General features: G+C 42.7%; 1 protein-coding gene and 1 long non-coding RNA gene across 2 annotated transcripts in view; one reads left to right on the top strand and one right to left on the bottom strand.

Moving 5' to 3' along the window:
* AKAP12 (A-kinase anchoring protein 12) overlaps window positions 1–4162 on the bottom strand; it is a 167449-nt gene extending 163287 nt beyond the window's left edge. The window contains exon 1 of the mRNA XM_056567347.1: window positions 3648–4162. Within this exon, the coding sequence (XP_056423322.1) occupies window positions 3648–3782 (135 nt within the window). The 5' untranslated portion in view covers window positions 3783–4162. The remainder of the gene's footprint in view (window positions 1–3647) is intronic.
* Window positions 1–21948, top strand: part of LOC130362591 (uncharacterized) — a 121706-nt gene that overhangs the window by 48016 nt on the left and 51742 nt on the right. Inside the window, exon 4 of the long non-coding RNA XR_008891481.1 lies at window positions 18688–18793. This is a non-coding gene — a long non-coding RNA (uncharacterized LOC130362591). The remainder of the gene's footprint in view (window positions 1–18687; window positions 18794–21948) is intronic.

The following is a 21948-nucleotide window of genomic DNA, read 5'->3' as shown; positions in this document are numbered from 1 at the left end:
CGGCGATCGCCGACATGGGGGGCCTACATGGCATTTGCCCTGGATGCCTGCTGAAGCATTTCAGCAGGCATCCGCTTCCGATCTCTGCCCGGGGCGCGGCAGAGACCGGAGAAACACCAGGACGTACTAGTACGTCCTGGGTCCTTAAAGCCCAGGGTGCCAGGACGTTCTAGTACGTCCTGGGTCCTTAAGGGGTTAATAATGGGCTATGATGGGTCAAATCGGATAATGTATAAATCCCATAGACTATAATGGGATTTTGTAACAGCCGTTTAATGGCCGATTTTCATAACGGAACACCAACATTTGGTAGCACAATTCTGGCTTAAAGCAAGCCAAGTTATGGTTGGTCTAAACTAAGACTAGAGACTAGTTTAATCTAGAGATTCTAGACAGTTAAGTAGTCAAGTGGGTGGTCCTGCTCAGTGATGGACAGCTCTTTCCTTATGCACACTTCTAAAGAGATAGTTGTAAATTGCCGAGTAGGCATCCGCTTGACAGCTTAGCCCAGAATGAGTAGAGAATTACATGAATATGACAAGTTATACAAAGTTTTTTTTTGAGAAAACTATATATCAATCCACTCTGTTCAATAATTTGTGTTCTGCTCCTGAACTGTAACAATGAAAACTTCTACTTTTATTCAAACTTATATTTGAATGTTGAGAAATTAGGTAAAACTAAGATGACTACTGTATGTTGTAGCATTTAAGGAATGTACCTTTTAATGGACACCAAATTTAACCTACTTACTACACAGGGTGTATGAATGTAGATAACTTAAACCTGGTCACCGTCCCATCAAAAAAGTACTGGACGCAAAACCCAATATATAGTGTTATAGTGTCGGTGAACCGGATTAAAATGATGTATAATTTATCAGGATAAACACCATGTTTTTGGAGATACAGGGTGTATTAGCCTCTGTTGCTAATATGTAAATATTTTTCTTTGCGTAATGGAGGCGGGACAAGCATACCCAGCATCTCTGCCTCCATCCTCTCTGCTTCCATATGCCAGCCCACCTCAACAATATTATTTGCCCATGTGAGTGCAAGGTGGGCGGGCATATAGAAGCAGAGGGCAGGGATGTTGGGTATGCTGGGTCCCACCTCCATTGCGCAAAGGACCACATTTACATATTAGCAACAGAGGCTAATATCGAGTTTATCTTAAGACCGATGGCACCCATCCGAGTAAGTTATACATCATTTTAACCTGGTTCACCCTGTAACCCTGTATATTGGGTTTAGTGTGGCTAAACTGACTGCCAGTTTTTTTTTAAAGAGGTTATCCCAAGATTTAAAGTTCAGTGGGGGTTTTACAAATGGGACCCCACTAATCCTGAGAACAGAGAACAAATTAGTAAATGGAGCAGCAGTGTGCATACTTGCCAAGTGCTTCAATAATTCTCTATGGGACCTCTGAACAATGCTCACTGCTGAAGTTGGCTATGGTCACAATTTATTGCTAAGCCTCCATTAAAAAGTAATATATTCACATAACCAAGTCTAGCGCCACCACTCTCCTTGGTGTACTGGAGCTCCAAGTCGCCATTGCTGCACTTGTTTAGTTCGCTTTTTGTAAAGACCATGCTATGCAAGCCCCCTAAAACGCTAGGTAAAAACCACTACACTTTACAAAAGTTTCAGTACTATATGATTGTAAGCTTTGTACATAATGTATATAGGTAATGAGATAAATCAAATATGAAGTGATGGATAAATGCCATGGTTCAGGAATATATTTGGTAAGGTTTACATGGTCACTGTGCATTAGATTAACAGATTGTGATCAATACAGTTCTGGCGATAATCCTAAAGCCTACACAGAGTGTCCATCACCCCTTTATTATCCATTAACCTCCACTCACAGGCACACATTACTATGCCAGAATGCTCAGTCAGCATCCATCAGTTACTTCACAGATTCCCTGCTCATTTTACAAGCAATTCCTTGAGGAGCAGAAGAAGCAACTTTGTAAAATCCCCCCCCTGCATTCCAATAAGCTTCTATCCTCGTAATGGAAGATGGGAAAATCACTTTCCATCCACTCGGATATGTACACAGTAGGTCCAGCTATGAGAAGGGTGTGGGAAAGGGAGGAGGGGATGATAACGTGACCCAGAAATAGACGAAAGCTAGGCACCACTGCAGTGGAGGGGCGAGCGCGACATGATGGAGCAGTTTCTCATCCGTTGCATGAATTTGCTCTGTGTGTGTACACTGCAGTACGTGAACCTACTGGGTACCAGTTCCTTCCCCGAATGACTAAACGCAGGCAGCATTGGAAGTTATTGCTCCTACATTGTTCTCTTCATTTCACGGTCAGTAGGATTTGGGATGCTCAGGCTGCAGTCGTGCATAGACATTGTAGAATCAAAGATTTGCAGATTCAACTGATTCACTTCTGAAGGATCAGTACGGAAGATAATTTTATTCTTATCTCTATGTCATTGAATAGTTGTAAGTACATCTATTCTTTATAGAGCTACTGACAACCTGCGAATAAACTAAGTTTGCATGTTCACAATTGTAGCATTGTATTTTTTTTCTTAGATAGATAGATAGATGCTTCAGCTATTACAGTCAGTATGTATCCAGAATGAGCTGATCAGACATCCACGTGCTTTAACCTTGAGGGTGTGGAATAGACAAGCCAGGCGTGGCTGTGTGGAGGTAGACAATGACAAGTCAATGCTGCATGCAGGATAGATGGACATTGCCCACAGCAATAAAATCTGCTTTCTAAGGGATTGAGCTTTCTCTGCAGGGTCCTTCTTAAGAACTCATCTCTATAATAGATGACAATGCCTGGCTGACACATGGCCGTGGATTAGGTTAATGTGATTACCAATTTTATGATTGCAGATCTTATCATTGCGCAGTTGGCACGACAAGATCCCAAGCACAAGGGAGCCTTGCCGCACAGCACACCACCCCCTATTCCCTGTACAGTGTTTTGCCTTGATATCATTTCAGGAATTTACACAATGTAAATAACCCTGATTTCTAGTTCTGCTGTTTTGTTTATGGGTTAGCTCCCAGCTTCCCTGGCGGCTCACAATGTGGGACTTTTGTGAGTGCACAACTAAAGCAGAAAGAAAATCACTGCAAACAAATACTATGCATCTATCTGATAAGGAAAGTATTTGTGCTGTGTCCCATGTGACTCTGTCTAGGAACATTCCAATGCTAAGAATATCCATTTGCTCTATGATTGTGCGATTGTACCTATACCAGTACCTGGTGTAATAAGAAATACACACTTTTTACCTTTAGCCATCTGTTCAGGACCTGACTCCTTGTCATTTATCCTGGGATAATTCAGCTATGTAACTTGGCATAGATATATTGTATGTTTAGTAGGTGAATGGTAAGCAGCCATGTATATAAATGGTCACAATGTCATTTGCAGGTGGGGCAGATACTTGGATGCCCACTATGTGAACTCCTATTGCGTTGTGCTAGCTCACTGCAGAGGACAGGATACAATAGACCAGTGTTTCCCAACCAGGGTGCCTCCAGCTGTTGCAAAACTACAACTCCCAGCATGCCCGGACAGCCGAAGGCACCCTGGTTGGGAAACACTTCAATAGACCATTCCTTGTAATACCTTACGAAAGAGGATGTATCTTGTATCTTACCTTGGCATCACCTGCTGCATTCACTTCCACCTCTTCCCCCTCTTGTTCCTGTTCTTGCCCCAGGTCAACGCATTGCTCCACTTGTTCTTCCGTGGGCTTGTCTGCAACCTGCTCTGTAGAAGTCCCAGCTCCCATGCTGTGATCCTTTCTCGCTTCCCAAGCACTGTGACCTGTGTTCCTCTTTAGGATAACAGAAGAACTCCTCTATGAGCGAATCTACTTGACAGAAGTGTGTAGAGGTGTTGGATTTCCAGTATGCAGTGTCCAACTATAGCAGGTTTGCGTCTGCTTATACCGACTCCTATGGATCTGTCCACAGACTGTTCGGTATCTCATCCAGTACCAGATCCAGGAAAGCTTCTCTCTCAAGTTGTGAAATGCAAATGCTTTCTATCCAGAGCAGCCTCTAGCCAACTATCTTACACACTCTTCAGCGTGTGGGTTTTTTTCCTTTTAGATGACAGCCTCTCCTCCTATTCCTAAGTCTTCCCCTCCCTTCTCCCTTTCTCCATCACATGAGTCTGGGATCAGACACGCCTTGCAGTATCAAAACAGTCACATTAAATGCAATGGGGACAGGGGCAGAGGGAGGGGAACTGGCATTGTCCCAGACAGAATGTCTTCACATCCAGGAGCAGGACCACAGGCGAAGAAGCATACAGGAGAGAGACGGCTCAAACAGTCTTCAACCATGTGAGAGTCTGTTACCTTAAAACCCCAGTGATGTTCATTCCATAATGTATTAATGGTTTATCCATTCCTTGTGTCATCAAGTGATCTATTAACTATATTATTTCTCTTAAGAAAAAATACCCTATACATTGCGTTGCTTTGTTCAGTTGTGATTCACTAACATTCAAGTCAATCTGTGATATCACAGAAAAAATAAGGCTTATATATGTTACTCACTACTAGGTCATCCAGATTTTTTTTAAATGCCTTTTTTATGTGTCTATAACTTTTGTACTTGGCTCACAAATCTCCCTGTTCTGTTGTTCACTCATTCTGACATTTACTGCTCAGAAAGGGGTGTGTCCAAGGCAAGCACTGAGCCCGCCCTCACTCACCATGCATTGACTTTCTTCCTGAGTCTGTTAAAGGGGTACTCCTGTGAAAAAAAAAATTCATATCAACTGGCTTCAGAAAGTTAAGCAGATTTGTAAATTACTTCTATTAAAAAATCTTCATCCCTCCAGTACTTATCAGCTACGGTATACTAAAGAGGAAGTTGAGTTGTACTTTTCTGTCTGACCACAGTGCTCTCTGCTGACACCTGTCTGTCTGTCTGTCTCAGGAACTGTCCAGAGCAGGAGAGGTTTGCTATGGGCATTTACTCCTACTCCGGACAGTTCCTGACATGAACAGAGGGGTCAGCAGGGAGCACTGTGGTCAGATAGAAAGGAACAACTTAACTTCCTCTGTAGTATACAGCAGCTTATAAGTACTGGAAGGATTAAGATTTTTTATAGAAGTAATTTACAAATCTGTTTAACTTTCTAGAGCCAGTTGATATGAAAAAAAATAGTTTTTCACTGGAGTACCCCCTTTAAGCTGTGGGTGTCTTCTTCCAATCAATGCAGGCTGCTCTGTAAGCCCCTCCTCTCTGCTTTCAGACAGGAGTCTGATGGGACAGGAGTGAGCACAGAGGAGTGCTAGTCACGTCCTCATTTACGGGACTTTGTCCCAGCCTGTGCTTTAGCTGGGACAAGGATGATGCTGCAGGATTATGTTTTGGATGGAATGGAGACCGCTAGTGGTATTTTTTTTTTTTTTTTTTTTTTTTTCATAAGCCATGATTTTTGTAAAAAAAAAAGATATTCAAAAATGATGAAGTATATTAAAAAGGTTAATGTGTTAACAAGATGTACAACAAATAAAACTTTCATATCATGCACACTCACCATCACTAGTCCTACAGTGTCATTTGTTTTATTCTAGCACAGCTGCATCCATGGGTTTTATTCCTTTAATTTGGTCATGTGATCACATTCCTGATTCTCACTTCCTGTGTACTACAGGATGACATCATTACCTACCAGATCCCCTCCTACTAGCTCCCAGACCCGCCCAGCTCCATCTGCTATCTCTATGCACCTCCTCTGAAGCGGTGTTCACACATTGTGATTCTTGCTGCTTTTTTTCTGTTTTTGCTGTGATCTTCCACAAATCATGGCAAACATGGAAACTGCATAGAAATTGGTCAAACTATAGTATAACGTCTCATGTTTTTGTATCACGATTTTGAGACATCACTGCATAAAATAGCTAAGTCTGTGTTCATATGCTGCAGCTAATTAGCAGTACTGCAGCTAATGACTAACATAGTGGTATAAATGGCGCATTTAACAGTGATTTGCATAATTTGCATCATTGCAATAAAACATGTCTCTTTACAGCAAATAGTAATTTGTGGCAAAAAAACGTATGCGGTAATTAGCTTTTAATTCAGTATAAATTGTGTAAAAATAACAAACGAATGCAGTAAAAACCCACTTGTGAGTCTAATAAGTTTACCTGGGTGATCCCCAGCACTAGCAGCTCAATGAGATGACCAGCTGCAATGATCAAACTCCCCACCCAAAGCCAGAGGATTCATGGACAAGGTAGGCTGTATTACTCAAACCACATCATTGTGCTTATGTAAATCAAGTTGGAGCCTATCCCATGCACATCACATCACAAAAAGAAGTATGAAAAAAGTATATACAAGAAACTCTACATTATTCTATAATAACAGCCTATGCGGCACTCTATAATAGCAAAACATAAATAAATTCCTGGTATTATACCCCTTCATACAGCACTAATTTATTACTCAGCTCTATACAGGTACTATTTAGAAACAATAATTTATACGCACCCCTCTGAAATAAGCCACACCCTCTTTTGTTGACACTTATTTTATATTACTGCAACACAATGTACAGTCAACTGCTGCTACATACTATCACCAGTAGATCAGGGCAAGACAGCATTATGTTACAAATTGATGTTTTCTTCAAAATATAAAGCACAGGTTTTAAGACCTCAGCTTCCCACTCTAAATGATAGTATACGTTCAATAACATTTGCATAAGAGATGCTGGTGTGCTCTTCCTCAGGTAACAATGAGCGCTGGCATGTGCAACTAATACAAACACTGTAAAATACAGGGAAATCAGCCTGCAGCTGATTTCCATAAGGTTATTTGGCTGGATGAGGCAATGGAAGACATAGACAGTAGAGGTCCCCTGGCTAGGAATAGTTTGGGCCCTTTGACATTCAACAACTAATATGTGAAGAACAAATTGGTCGCCATAGAACTCCCCTTATATGACTCTCATGATGCATTGGAAGTAGAAAAAATGAACAAGCGTATGGATCTAAGTGAAGTTAACAGGACCAAATTTTGTTACATGACTGGGTCTTCTACTCGTCGGTTTCCAGTAGGCAGCGGTTAGTGGTTCAAGAAAGGCCCTGAGACTGGACCAGGGATAAATGGAAGAATGTGGCCCGGTCTGATGAATCATATTTTCTTTTACCTCATTTAGGTAGCTGGGTCGGTTTACCTCACGTTACAGAGGAAGAGATTGCACCAGAAAACAAGCTGGTGGAGGCAGGATCCTGGCATTCATGTGGATGGTACTTTACAGTAAAGGCCCAATTATGTGGAGTGTATGATGACAATGAGAAGCTGAGGTTATGACAGTGATGATTGAGATAGTATTTCCAGTGGTCACAGTATAGTTCACTATAGTCACAGAGGCTTGAGAGGCCCCATGAGCCTACCCACTCTACCCCAGGCTGGCAAAGGGTGGCTGCACAGACAATGATGCTTCTGTGGTTCCTTTTAGGGAACATCATGTGTAGTGTCCGGGCTAATAGCATTTAGGGTTGCCTGTGATGGTTAGGTGCAAGGGGGAGATCAGACACTGTGCTATCTTAAGCAGACTCACAATGCTTATCCAGAAATGATAGTTTTCACAAATAAGTCAGGCTTATGGCTGGAGCAGGGTAATCCACAAAACTGGTGTGTACTAGGGTCCTTATAGCTTTTTCTCTTTACTCTAGCTATTGTGCTGTTATGAAACCCTTTAGACTTTCCACCTGGAGAAGAAGGTAACTGCATCATAGTAAAGCTGGAAGGGGGCATCCCATATTCACTTGTCTGTAAAGTTTCTCCCAATGATGAGTTCAAATCTGTAGATTTCTTTGCTAGACTTCCGCCCACTTGCAGGTAGCACAAACCTATTGGATCAATAATACTACTCGCAGGCAGGACAAGTAAGAGGAAAGCCTTGGACAGGAATTGTAACAATAATACTCTTCAACCCCAAGCTGTATCAGGACATTTTCCATGGAGTTGTTGGTATCCCAGGGTTTCCTTAGCTATTTCTCCGCCACGTGATGAGGCTCATGCACAAGCTTCTCAGAAGATAAAGACTGCACTTCACATCCTCTCACTAGAGAGGCTAAACTAGTACTCTCTCTACATCCTTTTTTCCAAGTAGAGTGTATGCTTCTCCCTTCCCTCTGGAAACATGCCCAGCAAACATGACTGTTGGTCATGATTTGCGCATTGTGAATACATTAAATGTACTAGTACACTTATCATTAGTATGTAACTAATATTTCCATTATATATCTTCTATATGTTTACATTTTTACTGTATCCTAAATGCAACTTGCATTGCCCCATTCTTTTACAAAACTTGAATTGTCCCATTCTTTTTTTTTTTTTTTAAACATTGTCCCATTCTTTTACAAAAGTTTTTTTTAAATGGGCAAAGTGCAATACCTATTTGGAATTTATATACTGCTATTTTTTTGCTGTGATGGTGTAGACATTGTTTTTTACATTGGATGGTTTGGCTTTGGGTCAAGCTTGGGAGCAAAGATTAAAGGAGTAGTCCAGTGGTGACCCAGTGGTGAACAACTTATCCCCTATCCTAAGGATAGGGAATAAGTTTGAGATCGTGGGGGGTTCCGACCGCTGGGGCCCCCTGCGATCTCCTGTACGGAGCCCTGACAGCCCGCGGGAAGGGGGCGTGTCGACCTCCGCACTAAGCGGCGGCCGACACGCACCCTCAATACAACTCTATGGCAGAGCCGAAGCGCTGCCTTCAGCAATCTCCGGCTCTGCCATTGAGATGTATTGAGGGGGTGTGTCGGCCGCCGCTTCGTGCGGGGGTCGACACCCGCTATCTGGCCGGAGAGCCTGGCCCCCGTACAAAGAGATCGCAGGGGGCCCCAGCGGTCGGACCCCCCGCGATCTCAAACTTATCCCCTATCCTTAGGATAGGGGATACGTTTTTCACCACTGGACTACCCCTTTAAGTACCCTGCAGCTTTAGACCCTTTATCCCACTTCAGGATATGGAAGCTGTATGTAACAGCTAGAGGGTACCAGGTCACTTCCCAAGAATGGTCCCAGTGTGGGTAGCAACTGGCCCAGTGGACCATAAGACACTGGTTAGAAGTACCCAGGGGTTTAAGGAGTACTCCGTTGCTCAGCATTTGGAACAAACTGCATTGAGGGGCCGGGGCGTGACGTCATGAGGGGGCGGGGCTATGATGTCACGTGCTCCTGGCGCCTGCTCCAGCGTTAGGAACAGTTTGTTCCAAACGCTGTGTAGCGAAGTACCCCTTTAAGCAAGACAAGTCGGTCTAATTGTAATTCGTGGGCAAGCAGCAAGACAACATAGAAAAAGGCAGGAGGGTGGTGGCAGACAGCTCCAATATTGCTCGGAGCTGCATCAAATAAGCAATGCAGACATAGGAATGGAGAACACATTTTGGGTGAGCACTCTATGACTTGCACCCATAACAGGGACTGAAGTGGGAACAGAAGCAACAGCATTCTGGCAGCCAGAGAAGAGTAGGGCAAGAACCATGAGCCAGTGACATTATGGTGGCAGGTACCAACTGTCAGCATTACAATGACAATGAGCCAATGGAAGCAGGAAAATATTACCTGCCTGACTGCATTGTGCCAACTACATAGTATAAAAGGATAATAATGCAGTGCTTTTTTAGAGGTTGGCTGAGCCCCTTATGTCATAGCAAAGGAAATCCTATAGAAGTACTCTGGTAAAAAACATTTTTGGTTAGTTATTCATTATGTAGCTAGTCACCCAATATATATTTTACCTTATTCAGTTATTTTTTTGAATCTGAAAACTCCAGGAATCCTTTCTTAAAAGGAAGTCATGTGATCTCTGGTGAATCCCTAGAAATAACATTTTTGTGCTGTCATAGACTTTTCCACACAAGATCTCCACAGGGGAAACAGAAAGTGTTATCACAGTTACTGATGCTGATTATACAGCTCCTGTCACACAGCTATAATGGAGGAGATGGCAGATCAGCCACCCTGACTGTATACTTATGGTGTTTTGGCTTATTTCGGAGAGTTTAGGAAGGAAGGGCTATTACACTTTCCTCTCAGCTGGCAGAGATGGCACTAGCTTTATCTGCCCATGTGATGCTGTGCTGGTGCATCATGAGATTTATAGCAGAATACAGAACAGGATGAAATCAGATGGACACATAACCCATCTTAAGTAATGATATGTATGGATGCAGCTGAGCTGGGTGAAACAGATAACACAGCAGGAATAGTGGTGGGGAGCATGCATTTTATGGCCAAAAGAATCCCGAAGTACTTCTTTAATGTTTCAGTATATCAAGAAATTATGGAATTGTGTTTCCAACATTTTGGCAACAGTTTGGGGAAGGCCCTTTTCTATTTCAGCATGACTGTGCCGCAGTGCACAAAGCAAAGGTTATAAAGGCTTGGTTGAGTTTGGTGTGGAAGAACCTGTTCAGCCTACACAGAGCCTTGAACTCAACCCCATTAAAAACATTTGGGATTAACAAGAGATTGCGAGCCAACATTAGCATCTGACCTCACAAATGGGCAAACATTTCCATACACTCCAAAATCTTGAAGACCTGAAGTCTTCCCAGAAGAGGGGGAGCTGTTTTCACTACAAAGGTTTGGGGGTCAACTCCGTACTAATGCTCATGGATTAGGGATAAGACTTTTATCCATATATATGGATCATTTGTGCAGCACTTCTCTCATTTGTTGTCAGCACATGCCCTGTTACAAAGGGCAATGTACAGCTGACAAATTAACCTGTCAAAACCCTGAAGAACAAGTGTTTGCTCATTAGATGACTGATCCCTGGGCCCTTTAGACAACACGATTATCGGCCTTCACAAATTACATGTATCCCACCTGAACAGTGAATATATGTCAGGTTTGCTTCCAGAGTACATGTCAATTGTACCCATATGGCTCCATTCACCCAACATTGTTGTTTTGGCATTCATTGGGCTGGTATATATTGATATGCTTATTTTTGCTGTGTTGCAAAACACAGTAAAACTATATTTGAAGGTTGTGTGTGCCAGCTACTTGTTCCAGAGTCTTAACAAGATTTTACATAGAAGTACTGTAATTGATGTCATAGGATATTGTTTATGATTGTTGCTTGTTTTAGGTTCTCAGTGAGTGCGGAGGAAGGATTGTTCTAACAGAGGGGTTGTCCATATTATAACTTATAAGAATAAATTAGGATTAATTTATATAAAAGAGGATTTGTCATCAGACTAAGCTACCCTGTTGTGTAAAGCAGATTCTTAACTATGAGTCTGCTGTATTCTGTCCAATTAACCAAATAGCTCAATATCCTGGTGACAGATCTTCTTTAAAAGGGTACTCCGCCCCTGACATCTTATCCCCTATCCAAAGGATAGGGGAATGGATGTCTGATTACGGGGGTCCCACAGCTGGGACCCCCACAATCTCTGTGTAGCACCCGGCATTCATTAAGAACGCTGGGTACGGGTGGTGAAGGTCTTGACGTCACACCACACCCCCTCAATGGAAGTCTATGGGAGGGGGCATGACAGCCGCCACGCCCCCTCCCATAGACTTGTATTGAGGGGGCGTGGTGTGACGTCAAGAGGGGCATGGCCATATCGTCACGACCCCTGCCACCTGCTCCAATCGTTCAGAACAAAATGTTCTGAATGCTGGGTCAGCGCAGAACCCCTTTAAAGGGGTTTTCTTGGACTTTTGTTATTGTTGGACTATATTCTGCATAGGTTATGAATATCATATTGGTGGGGCGTAGATTACATGTTTTCTGTATATTGAGTTTTAGAAAGCAGAAGAACACAGAAGATAAAACTGACAGGCACTCTGGGATCCTGGCTAGCAGAGAGGTAACATCCGGACCTGAGAGACAGACTTGAGAATCATCCACATAGAAGTGGTACATAAAGCCATGGGTTTCTATGATCTGTCCCAAGTCAAAATGCAGGTAGGGGACAGAGCTTAGGTAGACTCCAACAGTAAGAGGGTAAGGTGAGGAGGTGGTGTGTGAATGGAAGACATGAATGTATAGTTGGTGAGGAATGAAGAGATCCAGTAGAGGTCCAAGTATCTGACACAAGGTTAGTGATAGATTGAAGAGATGGGTTAGGGCTGGGATAAACACTGTAGTAAGGCTGGGGATGCGGTGAGATGATATTGTGTCAAGTGCACAGGTGGTGAGATGCGATGTGGAGAGTAGTTTGTAGAGCTTGTCTTTGGTCATGGTGGAAAAGCAGGTTACGAGGAAGAGCACTGGGCAGTTGTGAACATGGGCAATGGGGACTGAAAGTTAAAGGGGTACTACGGTGGAAAGCCATTTTTTTTTTTTCAAATCAACTGGCACCAGAAAACTAATCAGATCTGTAAATTACTTCTATTAAAAAATCTTAATCCCTACAGTACTTATCAGCTGCTGTATACTACAGAGGAAGTTGAGTTGTTATTTTCTGTCTAACCACAGTGCTCTCTGCTGACAACGCTCTCCATGTTAGGAACTGCACAGAGAAGGAGAGGTTTGGTTTGGAGATTTACTCCTACTCTGGGCAGTTCCTGATATGGACAGAGGTGTCAGCAGAGAGCACCGTGGTCAGACAGAAAATAAATTTAAAAATAAAAGAACTTCATCTGGAGCATATAGCTGATAGTGGAATGATTAAGATTTTTTTTATGGAAGTAATTTACAAATCTGTACAACTTTCTAGAGCCAGTTGATATTATTATTTTTTTCCCACTGGAGTACCCCTTTAATGCTTTCGTTAATGTGGTTCATTTTATGTTTGAAGTATGCAACAAAGTCTTCAGCTGAGATGAGAGATGTGGGGTTGGCTTGGAGGATAGAGTAGGGACTTAAAGGTGTTAAAAAAATTCCTTTTGTTGCGAGAAGATATGACAATAGTGAGGTATTCCGGTTTAGCAGAAAGTAGTCCAAACCTGAAAGGGAGGAGTGCTTGTTTGTATGTCTAGAAGTCTTCTTCGGAGTAGTTTTTTTTTTTTTTATCACCATTTAGCAGAGCACTAGAAGCTTCCCTTTGTGGTGTTACAGAACATAGTGGCTTTGCCTGCATATTAGAGAGAGGATATGGTACAAAGTGGTATAAGATAGTGCGTGGATGTCAAGATGGTTAAGGTTCCTATGAAGATGGGCTAGGTCCGAGCCTGTGGAGCAGTTAAAGAGAAGAGAATGTAAGGAGGTTATTGTTAGATTTGTGGAGACGTGTTTGAGAGGTTGGATATGGAACAGAGGTAGATGGAAAGAAGGTCAAGTGTGTGACATTCTTTTTCATTGTGTGTGACCAGGGAGGACCACTTTTAGAGGCCAAAGGTGGAGGTTTGTCATAGGAGTTTATATGGGTGTGTTAATGGGGTGTGAAGTGGACAATAAAAGTGGCTACTGGGCCTGTTGGTTGGTAGGTGATGTGAAAGGAAGGGCTAGGGAAGGAAAAGATTGATTTGGGGTAAAGGAACAATTATCTGATAGTAGGAGGTCAACCCCTCGCCACCTTTGTTACCAGGCCAGGGGGTAAATTGATGGCTGCCATTGGATAGCATAACAGAGGAGGCAGTGTCTGAGTGTGTCATGTTTCTGTTACATAGTTGCATATAGTTAGTACGGCTAAAAAAAGACATGTCCATCAGCTTCTAGGAAACCCAGGAAAGATATGTTGCGGCTAATAAAGAGTTTTTGGATGTAGGAAAAGTTTGTTGCAGACAGTGTGCATGTCTCAAAATGTGCTCGAGTAAGGGATAGGGGGAGACGGAGGTGTCAGTGGTTTGGGGTCGGGCAGATGGGTATGGGGTTAAAAGATATCAAGACAGCTGGTCAGTGATAGGAGGGTGAGATGATGAATATGGTTCGGTGAGGTGGCCCAGAATTAGGAGGAATGTTGCCGGCACAAAGGCAGAGGCAAGGATAGCAGGAGTATGATAAGCTGTGATATGGTTGAGGGCATTTGGGAATAAAGGTTTGAAGGCATGGAAAAAGGACCACAGTAGGAGACAGAGAAGTGGGAAAAAGAGATGAAGAGATAAACAGATTGTTACTTGGTGTTACGATAAAAGACAAGATAAACATGATTGAATGTGAAGGGGTCAAAATTGAGAAAGCTTCCCTCTTAAATATGCATTAACCACAACCACATCTATTATAAAGCTGATTTATCAAGTCGGGTTCTTTTTTCTTCTAAGTTCAGGTAATGCACCAATACTGAGCCCTCAAGCTTCCATTTCCAAGCCTGCCACAGATGATGAAAGCCTCTTTCACACCACAAACAATACATATCGTCCTAACAGGAAAAATATATAGAAAGGCCTTTTGGTTCAGATTTCTTAAATTCATATTTCAGTTCTCCGGCCAAAAATCATTGACAGACATTTTTCTTTTCTGGACAGTTTAGAAAAATATGAATTATTTTGTAAAGATACTAGTTAACACATGTACAGCTCAGAACTCTAATCTGATCACATCACCAACATTTTATGAGAACTGTGAAATAATAATAATAACACCACCAGCACCAAAAACGAGACACATAACCCTTATTTCCACATTCCTGGAGCCAGAACCCTCAAAAGCATCCATGAAAAATACCTTCTGCTAGGACATTGTGATATAATAAAAAGGGAAGAGCCCATTTAAAGACTTTAAAGGGGTTAACCAATAATAGAAAAACAGTTAATTCCTTCAAAATACAGCACCACTCATGTCTGCAGATTGTGTGTGGTATTACACCTTGTCTCCATTCACTTCATTGGAACTGGGCTGCAAAACCACACACAATCTGCAGACAAATGTGCAGTTTTTTGAAGAAATCTGCTCATTTCTAATGCTGAATAACCCCTTTAAAGCTTGAACTTCATAGCATCCATAGCATTAGTAGTGGTCATATCCTCTAACCAGGGCTTCAGATGTGCAGCTTTATGGCCTGCTGGGGAGAGGACTATTGATCAAGTAGATAACTTGACCTCTTGATCCTCCAAGTCACATAGAAAAGAAACATCCAAATAAATTGTATTGTTGTAAAAACCATTTAATTTATGTATTGGATATAATCCTGTTGCTGAATTAACTAAAGATTTTAACCCCTTAAGGACCCCATTTTGGACTTAAAGGACAACTGTAGTGGTACACATTTATATATGCCCGTGCCTCAAAAATAAACAAAATAAACTCATACATACCTTCCTACGAGCCCCCGTTGGTCCGGCACAGGCCTCACGGTCCGGCAGTGCTGACGTCATTCCACTTCCTGGGGACGGGGACGCAGCAGAGCCATCGGCGTATCACCGGCCGTAGCAATGTCCCACCCTGGCCTGGCAGGCTGAGCTCACTGTCATGTAAGGAGCTCTGGCCGGCTTCTTACATGACAGTGGGCTCAGCCTATCACAGGCCGGGGAAGGACATCGCTATGGCCGGTGATACGCCGACGGCTCTGCGGCGTCCCCGTCCCCAGGAAGTGGAATGACGTCAGCACTGCCGGACCGTGAGGCCTGTGCCGGACCAACGGGGGCTCGTAGGAAGGTATATATGAGTTTATTCTGTTTATTTTTGAGGCCCGAGCACGGGAACATATAAAAGTGTACCACTACAGTTGTCCTTTAAGGACCAGGACAATTTTCGTATTTTCACTTTCGTTTTTTCCTTCTCCCCTTCTAAAAATCAAAATGCTTTCTATTTTGTACCTACAGACCCATTTTTGTGTCACCAATAGAGCTTTGTAATGAAATCACTTACTTTATACCAAAATCTGTGGCAAAACCATAAAAACATTATTTGTGCTGTGAAAAACACCATTTTGTAACTTTTGGGGGCTTTTGTTTCTACGCAGTGCAATTTTTGGTAAAAATGACACCTTTATTCTGTAGGTCCATACGGTTACAAGGAAACCCAATTTAGGCTACTTTCCCACCATAGAAGGTTCCCGCTACTGCCCATCAGTAGTGAGTCTGTTGGAAGATGGCGGGAGAAAAAATTGTGCTTGGGACGTCTTTTTCTTTCACCATTTAGGTGGAATAATGGGCACAAATAATGGAAGTTAGGCTCCATTACAATAACAGATGTTAATGGCCGAAGAAAAGAAAAAAAAGAGCCTTAACGTCAGTTTGTAACAGAACTTTATCTATAGTGTGAAAGTAGCCTTATATAGGTTTTACTTTATTTTACTACTTAAAAAAAAATTATAACCACATGCACCAAAATTAGTATGTTTAAAATTGTCCTCTTCTGACCCCTATAAATGACTGCATTCTTGATCTGAAGTTTTTATCGGTACCATTTTTATTTTGATGTGAGTTTTTGATCGCCTTTAATTCATAGAAACATAAAATGTGTCAGCAGATAAGAACCATTTGGCACATCTAGTCTGCTTTATGGTATATAAAGTGACCAAAAATTTGCACTTTTGGAAGTTGGTATTTTTTTACGTGTACGCCATTGATCGTTGGTTTAACTAACCTCATATGCAGCGGTATCACATATGATTTTATTTTTATTACATTATTTTATTCAAAAATGGGAAAGGGAGGGATTCAAACTTTTATTAGGAAGGGGTTGATTTACTTTCGATTGCATACGCTGTTCAATGCTGAGCTTTGCCTCAGCATTGATCAGTGTTATCGGTGCTCTGCTGATCTAGCCTGCTAAGGCTTTCTGTAGCAGAGGAGGACCGATCGGATGGCAGGTAAGGGCCCTTCCCCCGTCCACTCAGCTGATCAGGACATCGCGATTTTACCGTATGAAGCGTGCTCAGCTCGGTCCTTAAGGTATTAAAGGGCTTTTCTGGTGTAACAGGTTTACACCATTTGAAAGTATGAAATACAAAGTAAAAATCCACAATATATATACACTTATTAATAAACAAAAAAAAATAAGTTGTTAAATCAAATGTAACTGTATACAGTAACCCCCCGACATGCGATGGCCCTGACATATGATAAAATCGACATACGATGGCCTCTCAGAGGCCATCGCATGTCGATGTCAGCATCGACATACGATGCTTTTATATGTCGAGGCCATTGCATTAACTGCTATCCGACAGCGCAAAATGCTTAAGCTGCTGTCGGACAGTTTAAGCATCCCGGACAGGTTCACTTACATATCCCCGCTGCTCCGGATCCACTTTGCGATACTCCGGCGTCTTCTGTATCTTCTCCAGGGTCCGGGCCTCGCTTTCCGGCATCGTTATTACGTCAGTGCGCACGCCGTGCCGGCGCAGCAACGTAATAACGTCACCAGAAAGCGAGGCCCGGACCCTGCAGAAGATGCGGAAGAAGCTGGAGGATACCGAAGAAGACACCAGAGCAGCGGCACAGCATCGGGAGCCCCTGGGACAGCATCGGGAGTGGTGAGGACGCGGTCCGGAGCGGCGGGGACAGGTGAGTGTAACTTCCTATACTTTACATTGCACGGATCCCTCAACATACGATGGATTCGACAAACGATGGGTCGTTTGGAACGAATTACCATCATATGTTGAGGGACCACTGTATATGTAAACAAAATGATGACAAACAGTACATAAGTGATTACAATATTAGAGCGATAGGGTAAGTTTTTTGGGGAAAACTGTACAATTGAAATATGGCTTTAGTGTCCTGTTGAATCACCTCTAGTCTGGATACAAGATGAGGTACCCTTGGGCATGGAGGCATACAGATTGATCCTGCAGCATGGGTTGCCAAGGCAGATGTCCCAGCTGGTCAATAAATGCTCCACTGACCATAAATCTGATGACCAAACATTCCACAAAAGTGTTGCAATCTAGCAGACATTTCTGGGAAACCGTTGCTATGTTGAGGCAAGCATTATCCTGCGGTAAAAAAAACAAATGGAAGCCCGCTCATGAGAGGCAACATGTAACCACATGTGGCCGAGCTTTAGTGACTCCCCATATAGCTATTAGGGGTGACCTACTATCCTGTGTGTTGCTCCCCAGATAATGAAAACAGCAATGAGGCCGTGTGTCGCTTCACAGCAAAGGCAGGATTGAAATGCTCACCACGATGCCTCTATACTTGAACCCAATTGTCGTTGGATCATACACAGATGGCCACAAGGGGTGCCTGTACAGTTGAGTTTTTTTTTGTTTTTTTTTGAGCAGCACTGTTAGCCAGGAGCAGAAGTACTGCTACACCCATTGCACTTTGGGTGGGGGGGACCCTGAAGGCTCCTCCTTCCCCTGTGCTGCCTCTAGTGCCTGATGACTGGCTGTGCTGACTCCTCCCCTGTAAGTGCACGTTGGTATGTATTGTTGGTGAGGCAGCATTGCCAGGGGTGAAGTACTAAAGAGCGGAGGCAAACAGCATATACCCAGACTTGGGAATGAGGAGAGGGAAGAACCTGAATCCCGCCTCAATTCTCTTTTTTATCATCAGTTTACTACTCCATCATGCTCCTCCTTAGCCTCCATGGGCTTCTCTATCCTTCTCTCCAGCCTTGGTGTCCTCCCTCATTCTCCCTCTCTGCCTCTGTGCCCTCCGCCCTCTCTAATCATCCCACTCAGCAGCATCCATGCTCTCATCCTAATGCAATAGGCTACACAAACCTATGTTTTAACTTTTTCCAAGCTTGTTAAAGGGATACTACTATCACCAAATAAAACATGCTGCTCATGTCCTGAAAAGGAAGGGTGGAGGCCCTTGATTGTTTTATTAGTAAAGTTTTTTTTTTTTTTCCAGAACAAGGAAAAAGCTCTTCAGTTTTTATGCCTACAGGCACCTGAAATCCAACCCTGACTGCAGATGATGGCAGAGAAGCATGAAAGCAGCCATGTATCTCTCACACGTAAGCAATCTGTTTTGTGGTTCCTTGAAATAATGGGGCATCCTTAGATGGAAGCCACATCTTGGCAGCTTAGCCACATTTACTGTTAGACATCAGCACTTATCTTTAATAGGATATAACACAGTTTAGTACTCTAGCATTTTTTCTAGCATAACAATTTAGCTCATCTTCTTATCTTACTGTATATTCCTTCCTGGTCTTCACTAGGCAGTAATAAGATGTCGCATTGAAAAATGAAAATCCCTCTTCATCTAAATGTTATCAGTTTAGAAATGTAAAAGGTTTACTGTGTCTAAAAGACTGGTTTGCAAAACAATATTGTAAGATTTGTGGCAACTAACTTAAATAAATGTAAGAGATAAGTTGCCTTGGTCCAGAAATGACCACTGTTTATACAAATGTTCAAATAAAGGTGCTTAGTGTTTTCCTTAACAGCTTAAGGACCATGGACTTTCCTCATAACCTTCTAAAAATCATAATGCTTTCAATTTTGCACCTAAAGCCTCATATGAGGGATTATTTTTTTGCGCCACCAATTGTACTTTGTAATGACATCAATCATTTCACCACAAAATGTACGGCAAACCCCTCCCAAAAAATCTGTGGAGCAAAATTGAGAAAAATGTCAAACACTGCGCTCCGGCCGCAAGCACCGACCGTGAGCGCATGGTCCCTGAATCCCCGACTGACGGCGGGGGTTGGGATTCGCATCGCTGGACGCACCCGCATGTGAATCCCAGCCCGTCACTCACCATGCTCCGCTGCTGTCTCCTTCACTGTGTCTCAGCTCTGGTGCACACGTCCCCGACTCCTAGGGTGCGCGCCGGAGCTCTGAAATTTAATGGGCCAGTACGCCCAGCCAGTACGCCCATATTTAGTTGTTACACCTGACACTACATTATGAAGTCCCTGCACCTCCCACACTTCCCTGCTGAATTTTCAGTGCCCCTAGCCTGAGATTAAGCGTTCCATATTGCCTATTTGCCTTACCCGTGTATCCAGACCTTCTGCTACGTTATTTGACTTTGAAACTTTGCCGCCTGCCTTGACCTTCTGCTACGTTTGACTATGCTACTGTCTTATCCTTCGGTACCTTGCCTAGCCCAGCTACCTGTGTGGTCGAGCCATGTTGGGGGTAGCGACTTGGGTGTCACCTGCCACAGCAAGCCCATCCTGCCTTGCGGCGGGCTCTGGTTAAGACCAGCGTCACCTTAGACTCCGCTCCCAGATACGGTCATCAGCCACACAGGTTAGAGGATCCAAGTCCTGCTCCATAACAAAAAAGAAAGTAATTTTGTAACTTTTGGGGTCTTCCGATTCTACGCAGTGCACTTTTTGGTAAAAATGACACCATATATTTATTTTGTAGGTCCATACGGTTACAATGATACCCAATATATATATGTTTTTCTTTATTTCACTACTTTAAAAAAATTATAACTACATGCACCAAAATTTGTATGTTTAAAATTGTCCTCTTCTGACCCCTATAACTTTTTTTATTTTTCCATATATGGGGTTCTATGAGGGCTAACTTTTTGCACTATGATATGTTTTCATCTGTACCATTTTTGTTTTGATGGGACTTTTTGAGTATACAAAGTGACCAAAAATACACAATTTTGGATTTTGGAATTTTTTTACGCGTACACCATTGACCATGCAGTTTAATTAATGTTATAGTTTTTATAGTTCGGATATTTACGCATGTGGCGATACCACATATGTTTATTTTTAATATGTTTTTATATATTTCATATGGAATTTGGTGTTTTTTGTGTTTTAAACTTTTAATAAGGAAGGGGTTAATGTTGTTTTTTTTTACTTTTATAAAACTTTTTTTTTTTGTTACACTTTATTAGACCCCTTAGGGGACCTTTAGGAGGAAGCATTAGATTCCTCATACGATCACTGTGGTTCCATAGAACCACATTGATCTGTGTGATCCGCACTCCAGTGATAAAGCCTGGTCCTGCCAGGCTCTATCAATGCAAGAGCCAGGACCTGCACAGAAGGACAGCTCAACTTCCTCTGTAGTATACAGCAGCTGATAAATACTGGAAGAATTAATATTTTTTAATAGAAGTTTACAAATTTACAAATCTGTTTAACTTTCTGGTTATATCTTTTGATATGGAAAAAATAGTTTTCCCACAGGAGTACCCCTTTAAAGATCTTGTTCTTTAAATGTAATCACTTTGATGTTCTCGTCAATGTTGTTTTCCTTAAAGGGGTACTCCGGTGCTCCCGGTTCTAAACATTTTGTTCAGAACGCCCGAAGATGGAGGCCGTTATCAAAATGTCACAGCCACACCCCTTGTGACATCATGCCAAACCCCCTCCATTCATGTCTATGGGAGAGGGCGTGTTGGCTGATGCGTCCCCTCCCATAGACATGAATGGAGGGGGCATGGTGTTATATCACGAGGGGCATGGCCATGAAGTCACGACCACAGGAACCCGGCCTCTGTTTAGAACACCGGGTGCTGCAGAAGATTGCGGGGGCCCCAGCAACTGGACCCTTGCGATCAGACATCTTATTATTTGGATAAGGGATAAGATGTCTAGCAGCGGAGTACCCCTTCAAATTTGTTACTAGTATACCTTAAAACAAAAACAAAAAAAAAACATCTCCCATGTTAGTTCTGGTTTAGAGAGTTATTGGACTGGCAAGGTATGTTTTTGCTCGTTCCACATGCAGTTTTGGGGACATTTAGGTGAGAGCTGTTTTGGCTTGAGACAATAGATGGCATAATATAGTGTAATATAGACTGTAATATGCACCCCCGCCACAAAAAAGGGCTATTTCACTCGCTCTATTTCTTCTGTGTGACTTCCCAGTTACAGCCACTTATCTCTACTTCCGGTTCAGTACCTGTCTGAGCAGCAGACATGAGGACTACTGATCTGTGTAGACTGTGTCATCTGCAGCCACAAATCCAAGAAGCTTTATCAGCAACAAACATGTTTTCAAAAATTTCAGAGCTTTGCTATGAACAAAACTACTACCAGCCCAATATTATAGCCCCAACCATTAGAATGATCATGGTACAGCCCCCGACAATGGAACTGGAAGGCAAGAGACAAAAAGTCAAAGTTGTAGACCTTTCTGCTCTCCCTGTGGTTAACAACACAATGAGGGATACAGGGGGATG

This window comes from Hyla sarda, chromosome 3, assembly GCF_029499605.1.
Source record: "Hyla sarda isolate aHylSar1 chromosome 3, aHylSar1.hap1, whole genome shotgun sequence".
Classification (NCBI taxonomy): Eukaryota; Metazoa; Chordata; class Amphibia; order Anura; family Hylidae; genus Hyla; species Hyla sarda.
This window is presented reverse-complemented; position numbering and strand designations above follow the sequence as displayed.